The sequence below is a fragment of the Sceloporus occidentalis genome, unplaced genomic scaffold (genome assembly GCF_023333645.1).
Source record: "Sceloporus occidentalis isolate IW3139 unplaced genomic scaffold, rSceOcc1.0.p SCAF_107, whole genome shotgun sequence".
NCBI lineage: Eukaryota > Metazoa > Chordata > Lepidosauria > Squamata > Phrynosomatidae > Sceloporus > Sceloporus occidentalis.
The window spans coordinates 1,177,829-1,204,255 of record NW_028317087.1 but is presented as its reverse complement, the minus strand read 5'-3'; the positions used below and the strand labels follow the sequence as shown (position 1 = coordinate 1,204,255).

Sequence of the window (26,427 nt, the reverse complement as noted above, 5' to 3'; positions counted from 1 at the left end):
CACCCCCTTCTCCCGCAACCACCTTTCTCCTCCCGTTCTGTTATCGGCCAATGGAAGTGGAGAGGAGGAAGGCTTGTTGCGGTGCCGAGCCAATCCATTCTGTATCGGGGCGTGGCTGCGCAGTGTGTGTGTGTGTGTGCGTGTGCCGTGCGAAGTGAGTGCAGGTCGAGGAGCTGTAACGGGGTGACCAGGCGGTTGTTGCCTGTGTGTCTGCGTCACACAAAAATGCACTCGGATGCTGTCAGTAAGTAGAGGCCCCGTCCGGGGACCCTGGCCCTTGTGGTGACCGCACTAAGGGGCGCAGGGCCTGTTTACGGTCTCTGTGTTTTGCCGGTGCCCATGGCAAGGTGACTGCGACCCCTCGGGGGGTATGTGGCCAGAAATATTAGCTTTATTATGTAATGGGAGCTGCGGTTCTTGCTGCTGCGTAATCAAAGCAGCCGCCATCATCGTCTGACGTCCCATCCCCCTTTAGGAGCCAGACCTCCGGTGGCGGCTGCTCCTACTCAAGGGTGGGATTGTAGAGGGTATTTGCTGTAAAACCAACTCTGGCCGGGCTGTCACCTGTATGAGTGCCTCACGCGAAGGGCCATTCATTGTTTTTGTTTTTTTGGGGGGCCCCTCGGGTAAGGGCCAATTAAGTTAAAGGTGGGGGGTCTGCCCCTGGGGCAAATGTTGAGGTACCACGATCCTGAGATGCCTTGGATTTCGGGGTTATGGTTGTACTTTTCCAGTGATGGTTCAGCTTGTGCTGTCACCCCACAAGCGACTGTTGGTGTAAAGTGTCACTCCTGTCACCCAGTGCATCCATTGTAGAAAGTTGGTGCCTTCTGGATGTGTCATCAGTTTATATTCTGTTATAAATTAATGGTGGAAAGTAGACGCTCATTACCAAAAGCCTAATACTGTGTTTTATTGTGACTTTTGCTATCGGCAGTCTGTAGAAGTGCAGTTTATGATTGTATAGTGCCACCATATTCCGTAGCAGTGGGTGGCACATCGCAATGAGGAGAACACAGTCTAGAATTTCACCTATACATCTACAGCAAATCTGTAGGTGGCTTTACAGAAGGCTATAGGATTGGTCTCCGATATGGCTGTTGCATTCGCATAGCCACGATAGTGAGCATCTTAGGTAAACATGCAGCCCACAGAGTCCGTTTAGCATCCGTGGCATCCGTGTTCATATGCGGACTCTGCAGTGAAATGGGGATCGGTGAAACTGGTGTGTGTATGTAATATATATATATATATATAATTTTTTTTTAAAATTTGACATAAAGGGTATGCTTGTGTATTCCTGATAATAGATCTCAAACGTCATGACCTGGCTAGAGTGTCAGAAGTACAACGGATGACTGCTGAGTTCAGTCCCGAATTTCATTGCAGAGGAAACGTCGTGATACAGTTTGCAAAGTATTATTAACTAGTATTTTATGTAGAGCAAAAGGCACATTGTGGAGTCAAGCTTTTGTGTTCTTGTTGTTTTTTAACATTAGTGACCTAATGTTGTAGAGTTAACTACATGATGTGATGAAGTAGCCTATCTGATGATTTCCCGTATCCTGCAATTTACATGAAATAAACCTATGTAGTGGCACTTACATGTTTAAAATAACTAATATGTCTATTAAATAGCCATCCGAAGTTTGTTTCACCGTGAAGGTGGTAGGTAAATGGAACCGCCTCCTATCAGAGCCGGTAGAGGCTAATACAGTGAATGAATGTAAACATCCATGGGATAGGCATAAAGCTCTCATGAATCTAAGACAAGATCAAGGGCTGATTAAGGTCTCCTGTACATCAGGAAAAATAGCCAGACTACATTGGATGAATAGGTCTTAAGTATCGCATCTTTTGTGATCAGCAATAGATGGAGCTATAGAGCCTCGCTTGCTGATCACACTGTGATCCGCACATATGGAGCAAAGGAGGACAAGCAGACACAACAATGAAAAAATGAGAAATGAAATCTACATGAAAAATACATTTATTGGCATCAAAGATTTGTGAGGTCTTCAAACTAGGGTGACCACATCAGCCATGTGTTCCAGGATACATATAACTTTTTACATATTGCTGACCAGCCCAGATAAAATGCTGCCCTCCGTATGGGTGATGGCAGTGTTTTATCTGGGTTGGTCAGGAATATTAAAAACTTGTGTGTCCCAGAAAACATGGCCAATGTGGCTCTTGGGGTGTGTGTGTGTGTGTGTGTATATATATATATGTGTATATATATATATATATGTGTGTGTGTGTATATATATATACATGTGTATATATATATATATATAACTGTAATCGGGAGACGTGCCTGAACATAAATTGGGTCATTGTTTAGCTGTTCCACATACATTATAGAAGCAAAATTTCAAACAAAACCCCCTCTGGTCCTTGGGGTATGAAAACTCCCCGGTTCCAAGGGGTTAAATTAGGCATCTACAAAACACGCTAAGAAGAGCCACTGTGGCTGGGATTGATCAGTGCAATGCCACACATCGATAGTGACTGTAGTGTGCAGTGAAGCGAACTCAATTTGGTTCATTGATCCTTGAAAACAACGGGGAACCCTTCAAACATACTCCAAACTCTTTCTTCTACATTGGGCTTCTATGAGCCGGGTTCTGGGACTGATCATGGGTATGTTTTTCAGCAGTTCACACGCATTAAAGACAGGCATCTGATCCACAGAAGCCAAATAGCTTTATGAAAGCATCATTTCTTCAAATGCACATCTGATACTTAACACAAAACAAAGTAGCATTCTTAACTCTCAACAAAGGAAGGCACCCTAACATCCCATCTGTACGGGACCGGCCCAATCCCAAGCACTAAATCTAAAACCACCTGACTTCTTGGTATTTTGCCTCATTAGAGATACTCCTTTCCTGACAAAATCAAGATGGCCTACAGTGCACTGAAAGCAAATGAAAGGCAAATAACACTAACCCAAAGTCCACATTCAACGCTAAAAAGTTATCCACAACATGTTGCTGTCAGTTGATTATGTATTTCAGGGCTTGTTTTAGTACATGGGAGGATTAATTATTTTTTTTATTGCCGCAGTACTAGCCGTCTCCTATGCTCTTCCATCGTGGTCAGCGGGCGGGCTGGAATACCAGTTGCACCTGATACCTCAAAGTAGGGTAGAGCCCCAAAGCTCATATCTTCTGCAATATTTTTTAGTGCATTAGCAACATTTCACATGTATTTACATACATCTCACATTACTTCCTAATTCTGTTATTGTAGTTTGGCTATTTCGGGATACACTAAGCAAGGGAGGGATGTTTTCTGCGATGCAGTTATCTCCTGCATGCATGAAGTGTTGACTCCTAAGGTGCATAACATGATTGATGATTTCAGATGCAGTCATCTTTTCATGTCTTTTATAGTCTTACCAAAAAAAGGCAGAACATGATCTTGTTTATGAAGAGCATGAGATGTCTAGAGACCTACAGTGCAGTCACCCTAGATGAACTCATTTGGGAACAGGTGAGGTTAAACGGACCTCCTTCCCCACATTTAGTAGTTTTCACAGTTGGACATTTATCAGCGATGAGGGGTGCATATCCCAGATCTGTGAATGTATACTTCACACTGATCAGCAGAAGATATTTTGTCATATCTATGCATGTCTTTGTAGATCCAGACCACAATATTACATCAAAATGGTTGGATATCACCTTGTGTGCCTTTGAACTAGTTGGAAGAGTTAAAGGGCTTTACAGGGGATTTAATAGACCTTTAGCAGTCGTCATATGACCGAAGTCTGGCTCACATCATTTATTACAAAGTGGTTGACCCACAGCAGTGTCCTCTTTAGCTTCCACATCCTGGCCATGATAATCATTTTCTTCTGTGATCCCTGCAATTAAGCTGACAGGCATGTCCTGCTATTTATGTATCTTTACCGTGCCCTGTTTCTATGTGGAACCTATTATTTTATAGAATATTTCATGGGAATTAAAAATTACTCATATAATTTAACATTATAATAGATATTTACTGTGTTATGGCATGAATAACCACCTGTATTTCTTGTTTTTGCACAGATTTTCAACTGAACTCACATCTATCAACACTGGCAAATATTCACAAGATATACCATACACTTAACAGGCTGGTAATGTTAACGATTCTCAGATATTTTTATCAGTTTAAATCTGATCGTTGCCACCTCTTTGCGTCATGTAGCTGTAGAACTACTCAGGCTTAAAAAGGTGTTTTTAAAGGTGATATATCCCTCCCCCCGACACGCACATACATTTGATGACCTGATGTGCAAAGGTATGTAAATGTGTCATATGCATTTACCAGGAATATAGCAAATGATCTGGATCTGTGGAGAGATTCATCAAATAAACGGTGAATGTTACATCTGCTTAAATATGTTAGTAGTAAGAGCTAAAGCTGGGTCAACCAGACATCTATTACAGTCAAAGGACCCATAAAGTAAGATCCAATCAAGGGTATTCATTAAAATGTTATCTTTTTCAATTTTAGTAATATATTCCATGCTTAATAAGTATTTTCCTCATTATAGTATTTTTATTTTGATACTTTTTTTTTTTTTTAACTTCCGGCTACTAAAACATGTTTCATATAAAATCCAGAATTAAATTCCTAGTTCTAGATTTTTCTTCATGAAGATGAACTCCTTAAATTTTAGATTTATGGCACTCACGGGGCGGGGTTTGGATGTCGACCGACTAGGACGCATGTAGCGGGAGCTCCTCCACCTCTTGGCCTACATTTACCAATATAACTATTTACTTTTTGTTGTTTTCGGTCCTTTTTTTAACTATTTTGTCGCCGGGATGTCGGCACACAAACCGAAACAAATTACCTCCGCTACACCTACCTTCTTTGAGCCGAAGTCTCGGAGGAAAGCGCCTTCCCGCACTTTACAGGCCGTCAGTGATGAGGGGGAATGCCCGGATGCCCTACTAGGCCTTACACCACGCTCTCCCTCTCCTCCACTTCCGAGCCCTGGGGATGACAACATCACTGTTGCCTCCATGAAGCGACTATTGGAGGAGATGCGGCAACACTTCAAATCTGATATGTCGGACGCACTTTCTAAAATTCATACGGATCTCCAGGAGCTGGGCACCCGTACATCCCATCTGGAAGATAAGATGGATGAATTTACTTCGGCTCACAACTCGGTGGCGGATGCCTGCTCGTCTTTGCAAGCAGAAGTGGAGAGTCTTCGTTTTAAACTTAGCGACTTGGAGGATCGCTCACGAAGAAATAACCTCCGTATTCGGGGCATTAGCGAAGATGTCACTCCGGACAAGCTTCGTACTTACGTTTCCGACATGATACGGTCCCTCCTGGATATGCTGCCATCGGACGATGTCCACATTGATAGGATCCATCGACTGCCTCGCCCGTCAACATTGCAAGGTTCTCCTCCACGCGATGTCATTCTCCGAATTCACTTCTATGACCTGAAAGAAAAATTGTTGCAAAAGGTGCGTCGCAAACGGGATCTTCCTGACCAATTTGCCCATCTACAATTTTTTCAAGACCTCTCGCAATTTACACTTCGCCAACGCAGATCCTTCCTGCCGGTCACCTCCGCTCTACGCTCGCACAACATTCTCTACAGATGGGGCTTTCCCACGCGCTTATTGCTGACCAAAGATGGCGCAGCCTACACCATCAAGTCTCCGTCGGAAGGCCTGCGGCTCTTAGCGGAATGGGGCTTCTCTGTCACAACAGATGCGTCCGCGACGCCACACCTCGCTCCGGTCAGCTCCCCATCACGACGCTCCCCACCAAAACACCTGCAGCGCGAGTGGGCCACCGTTCCCCCCAGCCGATTGGCTTCCCGACCATGAATCCGGTAGCTGCTATACTTACGTACTTCCTTCTATGCTTTAGGTCCGTTTACCTATTTTTGGTTCACCTGGTAAATGTATTGACCCCCCTTTTTTTTTATTGTTCTGATGGCCATTGAGAGTTGGAGCCCTCCCTGCTTTTGTGTGGGTATTCTCCCCTACCTCCCTGTGTCCACGGTTCGTTGGTGTACACAGTCGGGGTCCCCCCCCAAGAAGCGTCCCTTCGCAACATGGGTCGCATTTTGTTTCCCCACTACATTCACGGTTGTTGGTTCTCGGTTTCTGTGTATTTTTTTGTTAATATTATTTTTTCCCGGCATATCTCTCTCTGGGGTATTCCTTTTTGGAGTGACTTCCCTCTGGGGCAACATCGACACCTGTATTTCTTGCCTTATTCCTTGTTTTGTGTCATGGTTCTGCCGCAGTGTGCAGCTTATCTACACATTGTTTATTTACTTTTTTCCGCAAAGATTCTATATATTTTTGTTTTGGACGCGTTCTCCTTCACATTATCTATTGTGTTTCCTCTTCTGGGGGTCTGCTTTGTTTTTGCACCACACGACATTTGCCTGTTTTCGTTAGCATGGCCCTACTCCTCCGCACTTACCTTTCCCTGATGTGATGTCGTCTCTTAACATGCTATCGGTCAATGTCAATGGCCTTAATACTCCACACAAACGGAGAATGTTGTACTCTGAGGCCAAGAAAGCTCATGCCCAAATTTTGTGCGTACAAGAGACTCATTTTAAACGTTCCAAACCGAATACTTTTTTTGCGCGGGATTTCCCTTGGCATTTCCACTCCATGGCTAACACATGCAAGGCAGGGGTCTCCATTTTTATTTCAAGCCGCCTTTCTTTCCAATTACTTAACATGTTTGCAGACCCCCAGGGGAGGTATCTGATTTTGAATTGTGTTATTAATTCTGTTACTTACACGCTGGTCTCGTTCTATGCCCCTAACACCTCGCAACTTCGTTTTGCTAAGAAATTGCTAGCTAAGGTTGATTCCTTTAAAAAGGGCTATCTTGTCCTCTGTGGCGACCTTAACGCTGTTCTTGACCCTATTCTTGACACGTCCGCTGTTCCCTCGGGTAGATATGGTTCTCAAGTGCGGTCTTTAGCCACGTCCCTTACTTCAGTTTTTCATTCTTACCAGCTTTATGACCTTTGGCGCCTCCGCCACCCCTCTGAGAGGGATTATTCCTTTTTTTCTGCAGTTCATAAGTCATATACAAGAATTGATTTTATTTTTGTTGATAAGTTTTTACTACAATCGATTAGAGACTGCTCCATCGACGTTATTAATTGGTCTGACCATGCACCTATCCATGTCTCATTCAATTCTCCGTACCCTTTTACGGGCAAAGGCTCCTGGCGCCTTAACAACTCCTTACTTACCAATTCCTCCATCACTGCCGACATTCAATCGCATTTAGACATGTACTTCCAAGAAAACATAGACTCAGTCACGGCCATCGCCACACTCTGGAATGCCCATAAGGCGGTGGTGCGCGGTCAATTTATTAGTATCGCCTCTCATTTAAAACGTGAACGTGAAAAGGAAGGCAATACAGAGGCTCTCCTTCTTCGTTTATATGACCTGGAAAGGCTTAATAAACAAGCCCCTTCCCCCTCCCTTATCTCTGATATTCAGGTTGTTAAGACTAAATTAGCTACTATACAGGCGCACCGCGCACATGCTCTTACGCCTCCGCCAGCGTTTCTATTCCAAAGGCAATAAGGCCGACACTATGTTGGCGAACAAACTCCGCCATATGTCAGCCCGGTCGCGTCCCCAATTTATCCACTCTGCTGGGGGCTCGCCTCTTCGGAATCCTTCCCAGATAGCGGATGAGTTCGCTTCCTACTACACCTCTCTATACAACCTCTCTAGTGACAAGGACACTCCGCAACCTTCTGTTGATGCTATCAACACTTACCTAGACTCGGTTGCTCTCCCTAAACTCACTGACGACATGTTACGTAGTTTAGATGCCCCTTTGGAACTAGACGAACTGCGGGTCACTGTATCCCAACTGAAGAAGAACTCTGCCCCTGGGCCGGATGGTCTACCCTCTTATTATTACAAGACCTTTTTTCCAACTTTAGGTCCGCACCTGTTGACTCTTTTCCGATCTTTTATGTCTGTTGGTCGTATCCCTCAAGAGAATCTCCATGCTCATATCATAACGATCCCTAAACAGGGCAAAACCCCTGACCGCTGCGCCCACTTTAGACCCATTTCACTTCTTAACACTGACGTTAAATTGTATGCGAAGATTCTTGCCAATAGACTCTCTTTCTCCCCTCTCTTCTGCACTTAGACCAGGTGGGCTTTGTTCGCCATAGGCAATCCGTCGACAACACTCGTCGGTTTATTTCTCTGTCTTGGGAGGCCTCTTGTAATCGGACCCCTGGCCTCCTAATTTCCTTCGATGCAGAAAAAGCCTTTGACCGGCTACACTGGCATTTTCTCTCGGCGGTGCTTCGGAAATTAGCTTTCTCTCCTTCTTTGATTCGCGCCGTTATGGCACTCTACTCTTCTCCTTCAGCTTCTGTCAGTTTCTCCGGGTTTCTTTCTTCTCCCTTCCTTATTTCAAATGGGACGCGACAGGGCTGCCCCCTCTCTCCATTGCTTTATACGCTGGCTCTGGAGCCCTTAGCCCAAAGCATACGCTCCGACCCGCTTATTACCGGCTTCCCCTCTCGCACTAAAGAGGCTTCGATTCTTGGTTTGTTTACGGACGATGTCTTAGCAGCGATCACGAATCCAGCCGTTTCCCTGCCGGCCTTGCTAACGCAATTTGATTTATATGCCCAGATCTCTTATCATAAACTGAATCTCAGTAAAACCCAGGCGCTACCACTACACTTACCCTCTGCCCTTCTTGCCGATCTCAGGTCTACTTTTCTCTTTGACTGGAGGAGAGACTATATCTCCTACTTGGGGATTAAACTGCCCAAAAATTTGGCTAAATTAAATGACTACAACATTATATCCCTCTGGAAACAGATTCTACCTAAATTGCATACTTGGCGCTCCTTTGACCTTTCGTGGTTGGGGAGAATTGCTTCGATTAAAATGATGGTTGTCCCAAAGCTACTATATGTTTTTAGGGCAGTCCCTATCACCATTCCCCGCCGTTTTTTAAGCCAAATTCAATCTGCTCTCTCCGATTACATTAATGTCGGAGGTAGGTCCAGGATCTCTAGACAGGCGTTTGTCTCTCCTCGCTTTCGGGGGGGCTTGGGGGCGCCTGATATTGAGTCTTATTATCGTGCAACTATTTTGTCCCACGCTGCTTATTTTCATTTTCAGGAGGAACTTCCTCGCTGGGTTCCCTTGGAAAATTCTTTTGTTCACCCATATTCTGTGGCTCAGTTGTTGTGGTTACCCCCACGCCTCCGCCCTCCCCTGCCCCCCTTGCCTCCCACTACGACGTGCACCTTTCAGGTTTGGTCCCAGGTAGCGAAGGCCGCACCTGCGCTGTCTCGAGTCACGAAAGCCACCCCACTCAGTTCACTCGAACTTCTGATCCCAGACCTCAAGATTCCAACATGGGTCTTCCCTCATCCTCTCCGAGTGGGCGATCTATTTCATAGAACTACTGTACGCCCTTTTATTGATTTACAAGCCCAATTTTCGCTCCCCTCGAGGGACTTCTATAAATTCCTTCAAATTCGCCATCTGTTACAGTCTCACCCTTCACCGCCTTTGGTTGACATGGGCTCTCCCCACCCCTTGGTGGCCCTATGTTGTAGATCTACACCTTCCAGAGGTATGATCTCGCTATGCTACAACGCTCTCCTGTTGCGCCTCTGGGAGAATAAGCTTCCCCATATGCTTGCTTGGGAGAGAGAGCTCGGCCAGGCCTTCCCCCTGGAGTCTTGGCTCCAGGGGGAAGAATCCATGAGAGGGGTCACACATTGCGCGAACCACATTGAACTACAGAAAAAGCTGACCTGTAGGTGGTATCTCACCCCCCTCCGGTTATCACACATGTTTCCATCCAGCTCGCCCGACTGCTGGAAAGGCTGCCGGGCCATCGGCTCGCTGCTACATGTCTGGTGGTCGTGTCCTCATATTTCCACGTCTTGGACGGCTGTCTATGTTTTCATTTCTTCCGCTCTAGGAGTTCACCTCCCTTTTACACCAGAGGTTGCCCTTCTTCATATGTTTCCTGATTCTGTGATTCCCCCCACCAGGAAACTTATCATACATCTCTTCCTTGCATTGAAATTGTTGATAGCTCGCCATTGGAAGTCTCCTTCTGTGCCTAGCCTGTCGGAGGTGTTCCAAACGGTAGACCGTGTTCACATCCTTGAGAAGCTATCATTTCAAAATGACCAACGGCTGCTTCAATATGAGAAAATCTGGTCGCCTTGGCTCCGTCACCGTTTGGATCCTGGTTGGTCTGCTCCTACATAATCGCTCACTCCTGTCTTGTTTTCATATGCGCGGGCTGTGTCCCGCTCTGTGTGTCCCACTTGCTGTACCCCCTCTTCGGCTCAGCCGATTGTTACTTGCTGCTTCCTTTTGCCGAGATTTGCTCTGGATTGTTTAGTTCATGCTTTTCAGTTGTTTGTTTTTTTGTTTTTTTTTATGTTATATATGTATAGTACTCTTGGCACCACTTTTCGTGATTGTCTTCTTAATGTCCTGTATTGATCTATGTGTGTGCGCTATTGTTCCTGTTACAACTGATGTTTCAAAATAAAAAAATTTTGAATTTAAAAAAAAGATTTATGGCACTCAGATGTAATCCATTTAACAGGATGGAAAATGGATTCATAGGCTGGTTTTCTCATTAAAAACACAAACAAACACAAAAAACCCAAAGTACTGAACTTTCAGTTAACATTTCTACTTTGTGGTGGGCCAGCATTTTAAAATCGTGGTGGTATGGTCCCTGGTCTGTCACGCTTACTAAATATGACCTATAAATGAGAAAAAACATGTTTACTTCAATTAAGCACTTGTCATAACCCCTTCAATCCCAGGGGTTTTTGGTACCTCAAAGCCCAGAGCAATTTTGCCATTTTTGGGGTATGTCGGTTTAGCGATGATTCTCTTTTCCTGTGAATAGTGTACCCATATAAACTATATATTGTTTTTTCAAGGAGAGATAGAGCTTTCGTTTGATACCATAGTTGGATGATTAGCTGAAAATTTAGAATGAGAAATTTAGTAAAAACTAGCGAATTTTAGAAAATTAAACTAATTTTTTTTTACATTTTCCCTCTGACTCCTCACAAAATTAGGTAAAGTGATGGAAAATCCCCTCCAAGTTTATTAATTCAGGTGTCCTGATTTCAGAAATACCTAATTATTTATATAGATTTTCCAGACTTTCCCAGCACCAGGGAGCATACTATAAGGTGTACAATTTTGTATAATTTTTATGCCTATGGCTTAACGGGTTTGGGGGTTGTGAACAGGGGCAGGAGGGTTATACTGGCTAGATGTTATGCTAGGGCAATGGGAAGTAAGGTTTTTTAATAATTTTTTTTATTATCTTTTTTTATATATATTTTAATTTTCATTTTTTTACATTTTTTTTATTTTTATATATATATTATTTTTACACAGAAATGGTTAGAGGTCCTCCTAGGGACCTCCTGAACATGCCAGTGATGTCACAATGACATCACAGCTCACATTATAATTTTTTTTTGTATTATATATATTATTTTAATGATTTATTTAATATTATTTTTTAAATGAATTAACTTTTTTTTTTTTTCTGCTTTTCTCTTTCAGGACGGGAGGGGGAGTGAGAGAGATGGTTTCTCACTCCCCTCCCCGCGATCCCCCTGCACCGATCACACTGTGATCTCTATGCAGGTCCTCACAGACCTGCATAGAGATCACACCGTCTCTGTGCCTCATCGCAGGGGATATCCTGTCCTCCGATGACCTTCCGGGTTACGTCAGCAGTGATGTAACCCGGAAGGGAATGTCCGATCGCGCGTTTGCAACTGCGCGATCGGGCACTTTCAACCGTAACAGCTTACCGGCTTTCATGCCGGAAGCTGTTACGGGAGATAGGGCAGCAGAAAGCCGGCGATGCCGGCTTCTGCTGCCAGGGGGGAGTCCAGGCTGTCAAACGACAGCCTGGTCTCCCGTGCAGCGGCAGGGATGTGTCCCTGACGCTGCACGGAGTGCTGGACGTACCGGGACGTCCATAGGGGTTTCTTTTTGGGCGTTTTTTGGACGTCCCGGTACGTCTATAGGGGATTGAAGGGGTTAATACAGACACGTATCTGTGATAACAACAAGGCATATAAACAAAATTATTTGAGGCTTGACAGGCAATTCATTCTGGATCAAGAAAATGATTAAGATGAGTATTAACATCTTAAAGAAGAAAAGAAAACCTTGTAAGTTATCATGACCGCAGTGCACATTCTGGTGAACGTAGGGAGTGGGAAAGCGCATGAAGACGTCTCATAGATATGGCATTTGCTGTTCCTTTTTAACCATTTTGGATTAGGAGCTTCCAGATTAGTTTAATTAGTTTATTGGTTCTTGTTTGTGATAAAATCAAGAGTGTTAGATTTGTAATGTAATTGTCTATTAAAAATATCTGGTATTTTTCCTCTACAGAATTTGACTGAAGACGTGGGCCAAGACGATCACCAGACCGGTACCTCAGACTGTATTTTTTTTTCTTAAATCTAAAATTTTATCTGGTTCTGATTTGCCACATGAGATGTTTGGATTGCTGCAATTTACTATTTTCCCCCCTAAAATATGAAGTGTCTTTTTCTTGTTTGAAAACACTGGTAGAAATCCACTCCTAAGTCTAATTTTATGCTTGAATTCTCTTTTCAGGGAATCTTCGCTCGTGCAGTTCATCAGACTGCTTTAGTAAAACAATGCCGCCAAGGAAAAAGAGGAGACCTGCTGCAGGTGATGATCTCTTAGCTAAGAAAAGTAGACATGATGGGTAAGAGACTTTCCAATTACATTGTACCCAGTCCTTTTAATCCATTATTAAGTGTAACTACTAGTTGTTAGTTAACCTAAGATCTTTGTAGGAGATTATTCTGTCAATGGCTTAGCCTAAACAAATGTTTTGTGCTGCTAGAATAGGTCTTATTTGTGAAAGTCTTAAATTATTTCTGTGTGTCATCATAATGCATATTCCAAAATGAGCTGTAATATACTTAATGAACAAAATCAGGATGTAGGAGTTCTGTGCAATGACTTTTCACTTCATGCTTTTCAGCTCAATAGTGCTGGATATGCTGTCTACAGTGCTGTGAAAAAAGTATTTGCCCCCTTCTTCTGATTTTGCTTGATTGTTCCATTTAAACATTTCAGATCATCCAGCTAATTTTAATCAAAGACAACGTGAGTAAACACAAAATGCAGCTTTTAAATGATCATATCATTTATTGACGGTAAAGAGGTTAATAAAGACCTACATCACGTTTTTGAGCATGAACTGCCTTTTTTTAAGGTCATGCCTCAGCATCTCAATCTTATTCAAGTCAGGAGTTGGGCACTCCAAAACTTTCATTGTGAGCCATTCAGAGGTTGACTGGCCCGTGTGCTTCCGATCATTGTCCTGCAGCAGGCAAACTGATGGCCGGACGTTCTCCTTCAGGAATTGTGAACTGATGTTGACTGAGGAAAGTGAGGCCTGCAGTTCTTTACATGTTAGTCTGGGTTGTGTTTTCTTGTGCCCTCCAGGATGTGCTCTTGGAGGAACTTTGATAGGCCGGCAACTCCTGGGAAGGTTCATCGCTGTTCTAGGTTTTTTCCATTTGTAGATGATGGCTCTCACCGTGGTTCACTGAAGTCTCAGAGCCTTAGAATGGTATCCCTTCCCAGACTGATTGATGTCAAGGACCTTGCTTCTCATCTGTTATTTAATTTCTTTAGCTTGCAGCAACATTTGCTGCTTTTTAAGACATTTTAGCCAACTTCACTTTACAAGACATGTTCTAATTGCTGTTTAGATTCGACAGGGCTGCCAGTAATCATGCCTGGTATGTCTAGTGAAATTGAACCCAATTATCTATTATATTTGGTTAATTGGTTTAGTAACTAATGGGGGGGGGTCGCTTTTTCACATAGGGCCAGATAGGGTTGCCCATTCAATACATACTTATAATTTAATAACTGCATTCAAAAACTTATATTAAAATTTGTTCTGAAGCATCTACATGTGACAAATATGCAAAAATAAATTAAATCAGTAAGGGGCAAGTGTTTTTTCACAGCACTGTATAGGATTGCATTTATATTTTTTGTATGAACTATATTTAAGGGAACAGTAGACATTTACCTGCAGACCTCTGCTTTTAATATTTTATGTTATTCTGGTATACCCTAATCAAAAATCACACCGAGTGGTTTATGGTAAAGCCTTTAAAGTCATTTTTCTCCTTAGGCTGTCATTAGCTACAGGTTCCAGTTGTGTGACTCTGGATACCACGAGACATTATTATAAGGACTTTTTTTTTTGTCTAGTAAATTAGGTGTTGAAAACAGAACAGGAACATGTACATAAAGCTAAATATATAGGTGTCAACATCAGAATTAATGAATGAAACCTATAATTGTTTGAAGATGGGGAAAACAGTGTTTTGAGAAGCTGTTTTGTGAGATTTGCATGCTGTAAATACACTGAAGTCCAAGTTGCATAAACATCATCTAATGCAGCGGCTTCATTTTCTAGTGTTGTATGTTGAATTTTTTTCCCTTCCAAATGAAAAAAAAAGCTGTACGCAGGTTTTATAAATATTTCACTACTATGCTTTTGACCTTGTCATCTTTGATTAAGTGATACATGTTTGTTATTAATTTAAGAATGTATAAGAAATACGACTCTTCCAGAATAAAATCTGAAGAAGAAGCTTTTTCAAGCAAGAGATGCTTAGAGTGGTTCTATGAATATGCAGGTATGTAACCTCTGTACATCTTCTTGGAAGTCACACTGACTTATGCATTATATATATAATATATATATTTGCTACCAACCAGCTTTTCTGAAGGTAACAAAATAATCCTCATACAGAGTAAGGATTGCAACAACAGGAGCCTCTCATGACACCCACAATATGTGTTCTATATGCCCACATAGAAGTAAAGGTCCCAAGATTTACCTAATAATCCATGGCCCAATGTCAGTTTCACAGGACATATACCATATTGGCTCGAATATAGGCCGCACCCTAAAGTTAGGTGCTTTTTTAAAGAAAAACATTTCTGCCCCCCCCCCCGAGATTTGCTGCCACTCTATCCCCCTTGAGATATGCTGCCACACTGCCCCCAAGATGTGCCCCCCCCCCGAGATATGCTGCCACTCTGTCCCCAAGATGCCCCCGCCACACCAGACTTACCGGTGCAGACTCCGCGGGGCCGGCGGGGGACATCTACGCATAACGCGTATTCAACTTCCAGTGCCGGCACTTCCGCCGTGGGAAGTACCGGCAAGGAAGATTAACGTACATCGCGCAGACGTTCACAACCTCTGTTCCGTGGGAATTCCTGGCAAGGGAGATTGTTAAAGCACATCGTGCAGACGTGCCGGCAGCAGAGGCTGTGTACGCGCATTGCCGGTTAACGTCTGCACGATGTGCTTAGACAACCTCCCGTGCCGGCACTCCCCCCATGGGAAGTGCTGTCAGGGAAGGCTGTCTGAGCGTATCAGAGAGTAGGATGCAGGTCCCCTTCACCGCTGCGGGGGATCTGTACCCTAACCCCGCTGCCTGCCCGGCACTCGGAACTGCATGTCCCGGGCGTTGGGCGCTAGACCCCGAATATAGACCGCACCCCCCACTTTAAAGACTTAAAGTGGGGGGGATAAAGTGCGGCCTATTTTCGGTCAAATACGGTACGTCTTTGCCAGATGAAACTGACTCTGTTCATGTGCCATCAAACATACATACATTTCTCCCCTTTTCAACAAAGGATGGGGCTTGGCCGTTGTAAAGTCCGACTGATATGGAGTCATTTGGCCCTTGCTGAAGCTGGCGTGTACAGGGAAGCACACATCATGCCGTGCGTTAATTCTTGTTTCCAGTAACCTTGTTGCAAGGAATATCAGACGGGCTCTTGGGGTTGCATTTTCTTGCTTTGAACAGCGATAGAGAGCTTGGTGCAGTCACCCATCCGAGATTTAACTAGTGTTAGCATTGGCTGAAAATCAATGAATTGGGATTGCAAGAGCAAAAAAGCTGCATTGAAAGCAAAAGAAACGCAATATACCAATGGAAATGGGCTGAAGCCAAAGAATTTAGGTCTATTCACAATTCACTATTTCGTTATGAAGAGCCAACCAAAGTGAGTTTGGAAGTGCTTGCCTGGGACTGTATAATGTATAGTTATATGGTCTCCTCACACATTGAGTTATGGATTATACAAGGCTGGTTTAGCCCTTGCTGCAGAAACCTGCCAGTGTTGACCCCTCGTAATCAACTGTGAAGTGAGAGAATGAAAAGCTCAACTCTTCCTTTAGAGAATAAGCCCTGTTAATTGTAGCATAAGAAAATAGCCACTATGTTACACTCCCTGTAAATTATATGAAAAATAATTATGTATTTGCAAACCACGTTGTCGGTCTCTTCAATAAGCATTGCTTCTTATCCAATCATACATTTACACTTTTTTATTGCAAATTTTGACACATAAATGTAATTATTTCTTTAGAATTTATTTTTAACTGCATTGGTTGGTACATCTTGGTTGGAAATGCATACATGTATTGTATTTAATTCGTATTCTTTTAAAGAGGCATCAAAAAAGAATCGATGTACTCGCGTTGCAGGCTGCACCCCATTGGCTGTAATGAGTGTATGTTGTGCCGATGTCGATTAAACCTTTCCTTTTAAACTTGGGGTGGTTTAGACGTGGAATGGGGATATGCTGGTTGTGATTATGTCATATGCTTGCTAAATGTGCATTTAAGCAGCCTGCAATCATTTCTTGACTTTGTTCCTTAGAAGTTGAATTGCTTACTTGTAAGTGTGACCTTGGTGTGGCAGTTTTACTTTTCAGGGTTAATTTAAACCACTCCAGGGTTTGGTTAAATATCTCCTGAATGAAGTGTGTTAAGTCACATTGTGACTTAAGATGAGAATTCTAGTGACCCTGGTGAGTGCATGTAGGGTAGGTTTATAGATTCTGCAGTCCTTTATTTTTCTGTGGCTCTCACACTCAGTTCCCATTTGCCTTCTGCTCTGCCCTGTTCTGTTTTCTTCTAACATTATTTTCTCTGTGCCACCTTCACTCTCTCAGAAAGCAAAACATTTATAATTTTTTAGGGGCAGATGATGTTGTTGGTCCTGAAGGCATGGAGAAGTTTTGTGAAGACATTGGTGTTGAGCCAGAAAATGTAAGTCAAAAATCCAAGTTTGAAATGTTTTTCACTTATGGTCTTATTTTGCAGCTTGTGGTAAAGCACTAGGTATTTATGATTAGGCTGTCCGTACAGCTTGATGGTACTTCCTGGTTTAAAAAAACACTTGACAAAAAATCCAATGATACCAACTGACATTTAAGGTGGGACAGTCTTGTCAGGTAGCTTGAAGACTAGACCCACTGAACTTTTGTTGTACTGATGTGAGCCGTTTTCTCAATCCTGATATTTTACCAAGATCCGTCCTGCTGACCAAGGTGGGAGAAATTTCAAGCACTTGTAATCCCCCTTTACCACATTAAAGCCCTAAACTGAGCAAGTGGGGGAAGGTGAGTTGGCCAATGCCAGCCCACCAGCAAAACGTAAACATTCTTTCCTTCAGTTATTTTTTATAGAAAACTCTAAATATAACCCTGTGCATGATTTCAGATGTCCCAGTGCAGTTATGGTGTGTATTCAGTGCTTATAATTCATTACATCGTGTGTTCTATTTCTCTCGTTAGGTAGTAATGCTCGTTTTAGCTTGGAAATTGGATGCACAGAATATGGGTTACTTTACCCTACAAGAATGGTTAAAAGGAATGACATCCCTACAGTAAGTCTTTATGTATTGTACTCTGATCATTTACACGATACCACATGGTGTCTTCTGTTAGCAAGCATAACCACCCGTTAATGACGCACTGAATGTCTACGTAGAGCCACCCGTTTCATGTTTTAGTGTGTATTTCGGTTTTTTTTTTTTAAGACTGTAAAATATAAAGCACTGATGAGATTAAATAAACTCGTAAAGAAACCTGAATAATGTTAGTTTATCTAAAGTACTTGTGCTCACAGCCACTAAGATGTTGTTCCACTTATTTTAAATACAGTGTTGAAAAGTGGATTTTTGGTACTATTCTATACCCAAATCTTTACCAGAAATAACCCTTTAGTGCATTTTTGCCTCATTCAAGTGACACAAAAGCCAGTACTGAAAAAAGCTTCTTAAAATTAGTGGTTGTGAAAAGTCCTTCAGAGAAAGTAATTATGTTTTTCTCAAGTCAGGTTACATATATGTAGCTTTTTGTGTGCTTTTTTAACTAATTTATTTTTTTCCCAGATGTGATACAACGGAGAAACTACGAAATACTCTGGATTACTTGAGGTCTTTATTAAACGAGCCAACTAATTTCAAACTTATTTATAGATATGCGTTTGATTTTGCACGGGTGAGTAAGATTTAGGAGGCTTAGCTTTTGCCCTGCAGCGAACCTTACATTCCTCACCATTGTATTTTATATATAACGGATTGTTGTGAGATTTGGTTTTGGTTAGTGTTATTGCTGAAGTCCCAACCTGTTTAATAGGGTAAGCAAACAAGCAGAATTACGGTAAAACGTTTTTTTACTTTCGGTCACATGCATATTTGCTTCTGAGAAAGAAGCATCCATGATACTTGGCCAGAAACTGTGCAGCTGAGTGTCATAGGGGATATAGTTCCACCGAGCTGTAGCGTTTTTATATTACAAATTGCACTCTGTAAAGATTTTCCAGGCCAGACCAGGGATTCTAGTGAGATCAGATTTGACAGGGTTAAATGGAGTTCTAATCCACGAAACTGATTACATGTGTTGTGCTGTGAAAAAGTATTTGTCCCTTCCCAATTTCTTCTATTTTTGCTTATTTGACAAATTTAAATGTTTCAGGGAAAGACTTTGTGAGTAAAAACGTAAATAATCATTTAATTTATTGATGGTAACCTACATCACCCATGTGAAAAAGTAATTGCCCCCTAAACCTAATAACTGGTTGTGCCACCTTTGGTAACTGGCATTGAGTCTTTTACCGTGCTTTGGAGGAATTTTGGTAAGGTGGACTTACTCGTGTGCTTTGGATCATTGTCCTGCTACATAACTCAACTGCACTTGAGCTTTAGGTCACAAACTGATGGCCGGACATTATCCTTCAGTTTTCTGGTAGGGAGCAGAATTCCTGGTTCCATCAGTTATAGCAAGTCGCACAGGTAATGAAGCAGCCCCAGACCATCACACTACTACCATTGTGTGACTGTTGGTATGATCTTGTTTTAGAATGCAGTGTTCGCTTTACGCCAGATGTAACAGGACCCGGGTCTTCCAAAGAGTTCCACTTTTGACTAATCGTTTCACAGAATATTATCCCAACTAATTGGAGGTCACCAATACGTTTTTTTGGAAATGTGCGATGAGCATTTGTGTTTATTTTGGTCAGCAATAGTTTCCACCTTGCAATTGTCCCATGAATGCCATTTTACATATTGGATGAGTCGTCGATGTCCTCTTGGGAGGAATATTGGTCGGCGGCCACTCCTGGGAAGGTTCACCACTGTTCCAGTCAATGTTTAGATTTGACATGGCTGAGTAATCATGCCTGGGTGTGTCTAGTGAAATTTAACCCAATTATCAATGACTTCAGGTAGGGTTGGATAGCTTTTTTCTAGGGCTGCAACAACTAATCGATAAAATCGATATTAATAGATAATGAAAATCGTTGCCAACGAATTTCATTATCGATTAGTTGAATCGATTTTTATCGATTATAAAATGAGGGTTTTTTCAGAGCAAACGCTCTGAAAAATACCCCTCATTATATAATCCGTTTAGTCTGACTCACAGCAGCAGCTCCTACTTACCAGCCCCTCCCTGTAATCACTGTGACAACTGGCCCCGCCCCCTACCTTCTCCCAGAAGGCCAGAACCACATGGCTGTGACACTCATCTAACTGTAAGTATAAAATTAATATTTGGGCTGCTGAAAGTTAGGGGAGGTGGGGGTTAATTTAGGGGCAGTTATGGTTAATGGGGTGTTTAGGGTTAATTTAGGGGAAGTTATGGTTAATGGGGTGTTTAGGGGCAGCTATGGTTAATGGGGTGTTTAGGGGCAGCTATGGTTAATGGGGTGTTTAGGGTTAATTTAGGGGCAGCTATGGTTAATGGGGTGTTTAGGGTTAATTTAGGGGCAGTTATGGTTAATGGGGTGTTTAGGGTTAATATAGGAGCAGCTGTTGTTAATGGGGTGTTTGGGGTTAATTTGAGGCAGTTGTGGTTAATGGGGTGTTTAGGGTTAATTTAGGGGCTGTTGTGGTTGATGGGGGTCTTTAGGGTTAATTTAGGGGATGCTGTGGTTAATGGGGTGTTTAGGGTTAATTTAGGGTAGTTGTGTTTGATGGGGTATTTAGAGTTAATTTAGGGGTAGTTATGGTTAATGGGGTGTTTAGTGTTAATTTAATGATGAGGACTGAGGGTTAATTTAATTAAATTTAATAAAGTTAACTTAAGGCGCAGTTTGAGGTAAAGGGGGGCAGACTAAGGGGAATCTAAATCCTGGGGGCAGTGAAGATTAACCCAGTATTTATTTATAAAAGTATGGTGTCAGTGTGATGCGAACAGGTCTGTGACTCTGAGGGGACTATGAGATATCTGGGGGTATAAGGCATATCTGGGGAGGATGGAGTGACATATCTGGGGGTATAAGGCATATACAGTATATAAGGCATATGTGGGGAGGGCAGCGTGGCATGTCTGGGGAGGATGGAGTGGTGTATCAGGGGGTATAAGGCGTATCAGGCACAGTGGCATATGTGGGGGTAGAGTGGAATATGTGAGAGGCAGCGTGGAGTGGCATATGTGGGAGGCAGCATGGAGTGGAATATGTGGGAGGCAGCGTGGAGTGGTATATGTGGGAGGCAGCGTGGAGTGGCATGTCTGGGAGGCAGCGTGGCAAGCCTGGGCTCAAATGTGCATGTGGGAGGCAGCGTGGCATATGTGGGAGGCTTTTGGGGTTTTTTTTGTGCTTCTTCAAAGAGCTTGGCCAGAACATCTAGAAACTTCTTTCTGCCTTTAACATTACAGACTGGGAGAGACCTTGTGTCTTGTTACTGTGCTCAGTCTTGGCATGACTTTTGATGTTACACTTCAACCTCAGCTTGTTAATGAGTTTGGGTGTTAGTCACGCAGTTTTATTCCTCCTTCACATCTGTTTCAACCTACTTATTAAATTGATCATCTTTAGCACCTGTTTGGTATAATTGTTTAAACATATACCCAACTATATGCCAACAAAAAACTGACAACATGCAAGTGTGAATAAATGCAAAAGCCAGCTCACCTCCCTATATATTCGTCTGCACGGATCCGCACGGACTCGATGCGTGGAATAAACACAAAGGAAAAGAAGGGGTCGATCCAGCACTTGAATGAAAAAACTTCCAGCTTTTATTTTACTTCAATATTAAAAACATAGTTCACACCTGAGTGCACCTAGGTGCACAGGAGACCCGAAATCTGACAGATGCATGCAAGTGTACCAAGACTGTCTGTTTTTGAAAGCATTCTTAATTTATGGCATTTTTTCCCTTTACCTGCCTAAAACTTTTGCACAGTAATATGTGTGTGTGTGTATATATATATATATATATATATATATATAACACAAACGTGGAACTAGGACTGTCCTTGCATTGGAAACTAAAAGATCGGACCCGTTCTTTATTACCATAGAGAATACTCTAGTGTAGGGCTGAAACAACTAATCGATTATTAAAAAGAGGTTTTCTCAGAGCAAATGCTCTGGAAAACTCCTCTCCTTTATATAATCCGACCTCGAACAGAGATCGGATTATAACACTAGAATCCAGATCCCCCGCAACGCTGCAGGGGACCCTGATTCCCCTCACTGTCGGCCGGTTGGTGTCCGTACGATGCGCACAGACAACTTCCGTCTCTCCCCTCCATTTCCATTTCCGGTGGGGGTCTGCATTGCACAGACAGCCTCCTTTACTCACCTTCACTTACACTGAGGCTTCTATGAAGCTGCAGTGAAAGTGCCTGTCAGCAGCGGAGGTTCACAAAACACCAGAGAGTCGGGAGAGAGGCAGAGCGGTGTATGGGAGGGGGGAGAAATCAGAGGGGTGTATGGGAGGGTGGCTCCCATACACCCCTCTGACTCCTCCCCCTCCCATACGCCACTCTGCCTCTCTACCCGGCTCCCTGGTGTCTTGTGAACCTCCGTTGCTGGGAGGAGGCACAGTGGAGTATGGGAGGGGGGAGGAGCCAAAGTGGTATATGGGAGGGGGGAGGAGCCAGCGTGGTGTATGGGAGGGGAGGAGCCAGCGTGGTGTATGGGAGGGGGAGGAGCCAGCGTGGTGTATGGGATGGGGAGGAGCCAGCATGGTGTATGGGAGGGGGAGGAGCCAGCGTGGAGTATGGGAGGGGAGGAGGCAGAGTGGTGTATGGGAGGGGGGAGGAGGCAGAGTGGGGTATGGGAGGGGGGAGGAGGCAGAGTGGGGTATGGGAGGGGGGAGGAGGCAGAGTGGTGTATGGGAGGGGGGAGGAGGCAGAGTGGGGTATGGGAGGGGGGAGGAGGCAGAGTGGGGTATGGGAGGGGGGAGGAGGCAGAGTGGTGTATGGGAGGGGGGAGGAGGCAGAGTGGGGTATGGGAGGGGGGAGGAGGCAGAGTGGGGTATGGGAGGGGGGAGGAGGCAGAGTGGTATATGGGTGAGTTATAGTGGTGTATGGGTGAGTTATAGTGGTGTATGGGGGGTATAATGAATTTCAGGGAGGCAGAATGGCATATCTGGGGGAGTTAGAGTGGTGTATAGGGGGAGGTAGAGTGGTGTATGGGGGTATAATGAATTTTAGGGTGGTGCAGGGCGTGGCATATCAGGGTGCACAGTGGCATATAGGGAGGTATAAGGCGTAAATGGGGGCGAGTGGCATATTGGAAGTTATAAGGCATATCAGGGGGCACAGGGGCATATAGGGGATATTAGGCATATCTGGGGATAAAAGGTATATCAGGGGGGCTCAGTTGCATATCACTGGCATATAAGGAGTATAAGGCATATCAGGGGGCGCAGTGGAATCTGGCATATAGGAGGTATAAGGCATATATGGGGGAAGAGTGGCAAGCTGGGGGTCAGATGTGCATAACTGGGGGCAGTTTGGTAAATAAAAGAAAATATAAACGCTTTTTTCTCATAGTTTTTATTAAATATGAAAAATAGTTAACATATGAATTAATATTTACTAATAACTTTGTATTAAAACCTAGTTTGAGAAACACTGTGTTTGGGTTCTTGTAGCTTTTATTATTATGTCAGTAAAATAAGAAGGTGAATAGAGAGGCCATTGTGATAAAGAGATGAAAGTGTAAATTGTACGTTTTTTTTATTACATTATTTTAAATTTAAAAAAATTGCATTTTTTTTTATTCTATTAATCGAAAAAATAATCGGCCAACTAATCGATTATTAAAATAATTGTTAGTTGCAGCCCTACTCTAGTGTTATAATGTGAGATTTAAAGCTTTCCCTAGTTGAGATGCCGGTCATGTTTTTAATGAAGTCCTATCCTTTTGTGTGTGTTTTGTTTTACGTGCTCTTCCATAGGCTTTTGTAGATGTTTCAAGGGTGTATTTGTGGTGCATGTAACACTGAATTAGTATATATTTCTCTATAGGAAAAAGACCAGAGGAGCCTAGATATGAATACAGCAAAGTGCATGTTGGGTCTTTTACTAGGAAAAATGTGGCCACTCTTTCCAGTGTTTCATCAGTTCCTAGAGGTATGTCGGGCTATCCTACCGCAGCTGCTAACCTTATCTGAAAAAAAACATTTCATTAAATTTGTGGCAATAACATAAAGAAAAACAAAGGAACATATTAAACATTAGGCAACACATATAATTTACTGATATATTTTTCAGCAGAGCTAGCCTTTAGCATCTACAACTAGTATCATTGTGATCCATGTAAAGAAACGCCGGAGGTTACAAAGAAAAAGTGATTCTGGGGGAACGTTTAAAGTGGTCTTACCTAATTTAGTGTTTCGTTAGTAAGGCCATCCCAGTGCACCACAATCACATTGTATTTTACAGAAGGTGGCTACTAAATGTGGGGGAGAGACGCAGAAAGTAACTTGACATGTATGAGATTTAAAAGGTGAGGTCCTTTTCAAATTGGGCATAAAGTGCAATGTTATATACAATGCTATGTATGTTGGATTTTTCAAAAAACTTTTCTTTTTTCGGATGGCTTTCTTTGTGAAATCAGCACTCAGTTAATTCTTAATGGCAATGCAATGAAGTCTGTTACCGACTTTCATTAGTCTGGTTTGATTTAAACTGAGCCGTTCTATAATTTAGCACAGGCAATATGATAACTAGTCTCTCGTGTCTCATAGTTTGGGTTAAGATAGAGCTAGAACATTATCTTCAGGATAAGTGTCATGCTACGTATTCCCACTAACCCTGTAACTAGTATTCATTTAGATTTTATGGTTAATGTATATTAATGTGTGTGTATATATATATATATAATATATATATATATATATATATATATATATATATATATATATATATATATGATACACGTTGCACTGGATATGCCATTCTTTATGGAAACTACCCAAGTAGCTATATGGTTATAATAATGTATTGTAACCTTGATTGTAGAACTGGCAGATACTTAACATCGATAAAAAAGTTCTATGCAAAAAGGTGCAGTGATGCAAACCATGACTCCTTTACTGCATTGTTTCAGTAATTTAGCCATTGAACCCATTCATTCAGGAACATCAGGCGTTGTCTGTTAACCCATTAACGTTATAAGCATGCTTGTGCGTATATCTATTTGCCTTTGGTGTCAGAATAAACAAGGAGGTGGCGAATAACTGCTATGCGTTGCGCTTCTGTTGGGAATATTATAGCTTCATTTTAATTAAATAAAACAGTAGTAATAAAAAAGAGAGCTAAAGCACATCCAGATGACTAAAATGCAGTTGCCTGAACACATTATATAATCTGACTGGAGGTGAGTACATCACGGGCAGGGAGATGCATACGGCTGAATGCATCTTCTTCTTCGGGGCATTTAGCTGGGGGTGGGGAAAGGGGCAAACGTTTTTCAGGGAATTCTGCGGAATCCCGCCATGCATCTGCAAAAGGACCCAGCCCTTGCAAAAAAAGGTGGCTTTTTCCTTTGAAGCAGAATGTGAATGTATTCTTAAGATTAATAACAAGCATCTCATAAAATGTCTTTTCAGCAATCAAAATATAAAGTGATTAACAAGGACCAGTGGTGCAATGTACTAGAATTCAGCCGAACAATAAACATGGACCTCAGCAATTATGATGAAGATGGAGCTTGTAAGTAAACTTTACGTGCTCTTTTTATTGGCCCCGTTATACCATATTGGCTGGAATATAGGCCGCAATTTTTCCACCCGACATTCGATGGCTGCCAGAGAGGAGGATTCCCTGCAGCCCTGCAGGAGACTTTCATCGTCCTCCATCGCAGACAGCAAACGTCCGTGTGATGCGCATAGACAGCCTCCGCTGCTGCCGGGGCTTCTATGACAGAGAATTGTCGAGCAGAGGCAGAGGTTGTGTACGCGCATCGCACAGACGTCCACCGGCTGCCCCCGCTAGACACCAGGGAGTCTGGGGATGCATTGGTAAGTCGGGGGGGGGCAGAGGGGCATATCAGGGCATTCAGATGGGCATATCTATAAGTAAGGTGCATTATTAATTAAGGGGGACCTTAAAACGGCTATTGGTTTTCCATATTTCTGTTTTTATATAACCTATGCTGACTAACTGCATAATAGATACCAAAAATGTTAAAATACATGTATTCCTGTTCATTAAATAAAATGTTTTACCATTCCACTAATGTGTATTTTTTTCTCTAAAAATAAATTTTCTTTAAAATAGCACCAAACTTTAAGGGTGCGGCCTATAATCGAGCCAATACGGTGTTTGTATGTATGTGTATGTATAAGTATCACTTATTACACTTGCTTGTTTCCGCAGGGCCAGTGTTGCTTGATGAATTTGTTGAATGGTATAAAGAAAAACAGATGGCGTGAGAGATGTACTATGCATAGCAGCTGAAGAGTCCTTGTTAACACACTTTAACCATTAGACATAAACTGCTGTTTGCATCGAGGTGCATGTTGCTTTTTTGCACAGTTTTTCCCTCTGTTTGGGATCCCGTGGGTGTTCTCTGTTTGACAGGCCATGCTTTGTGTTGCATTGTTCTCTTAAAGGCTGCTTTGCATTTTTTATTCACGCTACAGATTGGTGTACTTGCCAACGTCCTCACTGTGATATTGTGTATATTGCTGTTCATTAATGTTATTTTTTTGTATATGCTTGTATATAAATGCTCCTCTTAGGG

General features: G+C 42.7%; 1 protein-coding gene across 4 annotated transcripts; it reads left to right on the top strand.

The window, feature by feature from the left end:
* Positions 1 to 225: 225 nt before the first annotated feature.
* On the top strand, positions 226 to 26,116 carry LOC149283244 (DCN1-like protein 4). 4 transcript variants are annotated; one of them, XM_089497773.1, is made up of 11 exons: positions 226 to 244; positions 4,059 to 4,129; positions 12,462 to 12,501; positions 12,717 to 12,804; positions 14,676 to 14,767; positions 17,132 to 17,202; positions 17,730 to 17,821; positions 18,329 to 18,437; positions 23,706 to 23,810; positions 25,292 to 25,394; positions 26,061 to 26,116. In XM_089497773.1, exons 1-11 carry the CDS (start codon positions 226 to 228, stop codon positions 26,114 to 26,116), a joined length of 846 nt encoding a protein of 281 aa, XP_089353899.1. The 4 variants fall into 4 exon arrangements, with proteins under 4 accessions (XP_089353899.1, XP_089353898.1, XP_089353900.1 ...); XM_089497772.1 differs by having other exon boundaries at positions 12,690 to 12,804; XM_089497774.1 differs by lacking the exon at positions 23,706 to 23,810 and having other exon boundaries at positions 12,690 to 12,804.
* Positions 26,117 to 26,427: the final 311 nt, after the last annotated feature.